This window comes from Limulus polyphemus, unplaced genomic scaffold, assembly GCF_000517525.1.
Source record: "Limulus polyphemus unplaced genomic scaffold, Limulus_polyphemus-2.1.2 Scaffold2485, whole genome shotgun sequence".
Lineage (NCBI taxonomy): Eukaryota > Metazoa > Arthropoda > Merostomata > Xiphosura > Limulidae > Limulus > Limulus polyphemus.
Window position 1 is genome coordinate 147,981 of NW_013668095.1, and position 5,188 is coordinate 153,168.

General features: G+C 33.9%; 1 protein-coding gene across 1 annotated transcript in view; it reads left to right on the forward strand.

Moving 5' to 3' along the window:
- The window catches only part of LOC106467090 (putative thiamine transporter SLC35F3), a 31,175-nt gene that overhangs the window by 23,173 nt on the left and 2,814 nt on the right, over positions 1 to 5,188 (forward strand). Inside the window, exons 5-6 of the mRNA XM_022395214.1 lie at positions 2,511 to 2,700; positions 4,083 to 4,172. Coding sequence (XP_022250922.1) covers positions 2,511 to 2,700; positions 4,083 to 4,172 — 280 coding nt within the window. The remainder of the gene's footprint in view (positions 1 to 2,510; positions 2,701 to 4,082; positions 4,173 to 5,188) is intronic.

Sequence of the window (5,188 nt, forward strand, 5' to 3'; positions counted from 1 at the left end):
AGCGACACAGCGGTATGTCTGTGGACTTATAACGCTAGAAACCGGGTTTTGATACCCGCGGTGGGCAGAGCAGAGATAGCCTATTATGTAGCTATGTGCTTGTCTTCAAATAAACAAAACAAGAGAAATCTATTAACGTATTAATAATAACTAGACACAATATCTCTTACACGATTTAGCTTTGGACATCTTTCAATTGAAAAGATATGTACACCAGGAGAAATTGGGTTATAGTGGTGTTTAAGATATTTAAGCCTGTAGGTAACATTATATATATATATATGTGTTTGTTTGTTTTTGTTTTTGAATTTTCGCGCAAAGCTACACGAGGGCTATCTTCGCTAGCCGTCACTAATTTAGCAGTGTAAGACTAGAGGGAAGGCAGCTCGTCATCACCACCCACCTCCAACTTTTGGGCTACTCTTTTGCTAACAAATACTGGGATTGACCGTCACTTATAACGCCCCCACGGCTGAAAGGGCGAGCATGTTTAGTGGACCGGGGATTCGAACCCGCGACCCGCAGATTGCGAGTTGAGCTCCCTAACCACCTGGCCATGCCAGGCTATATATATGTGAAAGTTAACAATAAAATAATATTATCTTAATAATTTTAATTACTTAGTTTGGGGTTATATTCCTATTTATTCTGTTTAAAATATTTCCAGAATTTGGGAGTTAAAGGTGATGGACGTTTTTTTATACAAGCTTTTTATTCTATTTTCTAAACCACTTTGGGTTTTGATAGAAGGCTCGGACGACAAAGGCTCCGCATAATTTCCTATACAGGAATGTAGCGTTATGATATCCTTTCGTTATGTCTAATAATAATACTATTAGTTATTATGTTCCCAAAAAGCTGTTTTAAGTATATATGCGTCATAAATGCCTTTTCCATCTTTAGCATGACATTATATTATTGAATTCTAGATATTCAGCTGTAATGTACGATAGATGTTATATCTAATATTTAAAAGTAACTAGTCTAAAATACTAACGTAAAGTCTTGAAGTATTTTTTTTATGATTATATACTTAAAAGATTAACATTTATATGAGCTATTGTTACTTGGGTATTTATAATACTGTCTTAAGAAACGGGTTAATTGTATAATTATAATGGAAGGTCGAGAATGAGAAACAATCATAACGCGGTCCTGTTAGGGATATTCCTGTAAGAGAAATTTCGCGATACCTTTCTCGTCCGAGTTGATAAAGCTAAGAGTGATTCAAAATGGAACTTTGCTTTTTCTTATTTTGTTCTACATTACCTTGATTACATTCTGCATTTGTTTAACCGAACATCTGACCCATTTTTATATCTATTTAATATTAAGATAAATACAGCACTGAAAAAACCCATCACGACAACTAACGCCAGGACACTTGGTGAATTTTCAATATTGTCGATTTTCGGTTTAAACTTTTGTCAAAGGCACCTTACTTCACAATCGGTCTACAAAGGTTTAATCCAGTAGATTTTAGAGTACACCATTGATAACCGTATCTGTGATAAGATTTACTTGATAAAAAGGTAATATTAGCTGTTGTTTTAGTGCAAAGATACACAATGAGCTATCTACGCTCCCCCATTGTAGATAATCGAACCTCCGATTTTCCTGCTCTAAGTTCGTAAGCAACACAATTCTTCGTTATTTTCAGAAACAATTGTGTTAATACTACAGTATGCTACAAACTTTAAAATAAAAATAAAAGACTTAGTGCTAGATGTTTTTAATAAACTGCCATAAATAGTTACTAGGATATTATACTTTAAACTAACTTTGAAAAAAAAAATGTTGATCAGTAATAACAAAATGGATCACTAATGCTTGTATGCACTCTGGTAGCTTAACGGTAAGTTTGAAAGCTTATATCTCTAAAACCCGGGTTTCAATACCAGTGGTGGACAGAGTACAGATAGCTCGTTGTGTAGCTTTGATCTTAAGAACAAACAAGCAAGTTATTGGAAATAAAAAAAAATATATGTAGTTTATTTCTGCATTTTATTTTCAATAATTTCTTGTCTATTGACTCGAATTAACATTGGCCTTTACTTAACATATTTATATTCCGAAATTAGAAAAATAAATGAATAAATAAAACGGAATGAATGACTTAGGAATTGTACAAATTACAACAACAACAGTAAAAGAAACATGTAAATAAACTGGAGATGTAAGTTTATTTCTAAGTTTCTGTCATGATAAACGTATCCTCTGAGGACAATATGCATCCCACATTTGTGTTGTCAGATAGCAACTAAGTTAGGTAATCCATCAAAATCAATCAAACCCTAAGGTTTTGTTTTCAAGAACCACTTTCTATTAAACTGGCTTTACTTACTTCATTGCTTATGAAATTTCCAGGACAATTGGTCGTATAGATCTTTCATGATACAAATATAACCACAACTTTATCACCCTTTTAATCTATATTACCAGGCAGGTTGAACTTTGCATATTATATTTCTATGAAGAGATAACTTACTCGCTGTTCTTTTTCTTGACAGGTTTTCTTCAAGAAATTGATTGGAGATGTCACTTCTGGACAACTTTCTATATTCTTTACGATGATTGCTCTTTTAAACCTCTTGGCTATGTGGCCGATTTTCATCTTTCTTCATCTGACGCATATTGAAACTATAAATTGGAGTCAGTTACCGTGGGTGCCACTAGTCTCAGCTGCAATATTATCTTTAGGTAACGAGAAAATTTTTTAAAAAATCATTAATAAGTGCTCGTTTAAGTTAATCTTCACAAATGTGGCGCCATCTGTACTATCCGGTTCAATGATGTTTTAAATTTCTCCTAAGTTATTGAAAACTGCCTAATGTGCACTTATTGATAAACAACGAAACTATTTGTCCTCTTTACAATGGTTTCTATCAAAATGATCTCGAAACCTTTTCATTCAAGAATCTCCTTTTTTGTGAGAGTTGACAGTTAAGATTCCCTTTTTGTCAAGTAACTAAAATTCAAATACCATTTTAAAATAATACGCTAATTCAATTTTACACAATATAGTTTATTTTTCGTGCGGTCGAAAAACTTCAAATACTTCATTACAAACATGTACAATGTTAAAAGAAATGGGTTCTCAGTAGCCCGCCAAATAAGGAAAAAGATGAAGAAACTCTCTTTCACGACATCCGCCTCCCTCTTGGAGCTCCCTTGAAAACTTTCTTGGAGTTACATTGCTACCTATAGTTTGAGAGAATATGCTTCATTTACTTTATTAGGCACATTTTGAAGTTGTTTTACAGCTCCCTTGAAAACTTTCTTGGAGTTACGTTGCTCCCTATTCTCTCAAACTATAGGTAGCAACGTAACTCCAAGAAAGGTTCAAGGAAGCTGTTAAAACACATCAAAACGTGCCTAATAAAGTAAATATAGCAGATTCTCTCAAACTACAGGTAGCAATGTAACTCCAAGAAAGGTTCTAGGGAGCTGTTAAAACACATCAAAATGTGTCTAATAAGGTAAATAAAGCAGATTCTCTCAAACTACCTGCTTTATTTACTTTATTAGGCACGTTTTGATGTGTTTTAACAGCTCCCTTGAACCTTTCTTGGAGTAACGTTGCTACCTATAGTTTGAGAGAACCTGCTTTATTTACTTTATTAGGCACGTTTTTATGTGTTTTAACGTGGTTTAGTTAGTTAGCTAACGTTAACTAGTATTACACACCCATTTTTTTTACTCTTTTTAGCAATTATTGCTAATTAATATAAAACCGTAATTATTATCTATCCATATCTCAATCAATGATGATTTATATTTTTGTAATTAAGGATAGTTAGTGTCAAAACATATACTGATTGTGGAGTGTAAGAGTAATTATACTATGTAATATGTCTTTAACCGCTGTTTTTGTTCTTTTCAATTAACTGGTTAATAATAATTAATTGATGTAAATTATTAAATAAAAGTCGAAACTGTTAAAGTTTAAACACATTTTGTTGGGAATTAATAGTTTTCATTTCTGGGTTCATATCTAAAAAAAAAAGAGAATAACATTTACTTTTTCTTCGAGAGTCAGTTCGTGTCATGAGTACAATTAAGGTCTATTTATGTCTTTGCAGTAATCAACTTAATAGGAAATTTTGGATTAGTATGCACATATCAAGTGTTTCTTTCATTTGGTCTCATCCTCGCGGTACCAGCCTCATCAGGTAAGTGGTTACAGATTCGTAATAAAAATGATAGGCTGACCCAAGAACATTCAAATTTGAAATTTATCAAAATTAAAGCAAAATATGATTAAAGATATCAAATAAAACATTAATTTATAATCAGAATAATAAAAACAAAAATACTGTTGTTTTTTACGTTTACGTAACTTACTCATTACACGTAACGTTCATGCTTAGTACTCTTCTTTAGAATTACAAACGGCGGATGGTTTGTTTTATTCTGAATGTTATACACTTCTAAAACACGTGGGCCCGGCATGGCCAGGTGGCTAAGACGCTCGTCTCGCAATCTGAAGGTCGCGGGTTCGAATCCCCGTCACACCAAACATGCTCGCCCTTTCAGCCGTGGGGGCGTTATAATGTGACGATCAATCCCACTATTCGTTGGTAAAAGAGTAGCCCAAGAGTTGGCAGTGGGTGGTTGATGACTAGCTGCCTTCCCTCTAGTCTTACACTGCTAAATTAGGAACGGCTAGCGCAGATAGCCCTCGTGTAGCTTTGCGCGAAATTCAAAAACAAACAAACAAACACTCTAAAACACGTCTACAAAATATCCTTCACTAGCTTTGACTACTCTAAATTCTAGATCCACATGAAGTTTTCCAGAAAATCTCAAAATTGTAAGTACCCAAACTTTGTCCAGCAATATCAAAAAATTGGCACAAGAATTATTTTTAGGGGTATGAATACGAAGAAGAAAGTGGAGTGTGTACATTTTTGCAAAGTTTGATTGCTAAGAAATGTAAAATATGCTTTAAAACTACTTTTAAAGTAACCCGCATTTCGCTTTCATTCGTCACTCCAAAACGTAAACACACCAAGTGCAGTAGCGAACACTGGATTAAGTGCTTGAAAGGCGAGTCCCTATCGACTACAGCTAACGATTCCTTACTTAATCTGTCGCAAATTGTATGGTATATACAAATCCTAGCGCTAGCGACAAGAAGCTTTGTGAACAATCAGTTAGATTTGTTTGTAATCAAGCCCAAAACTAC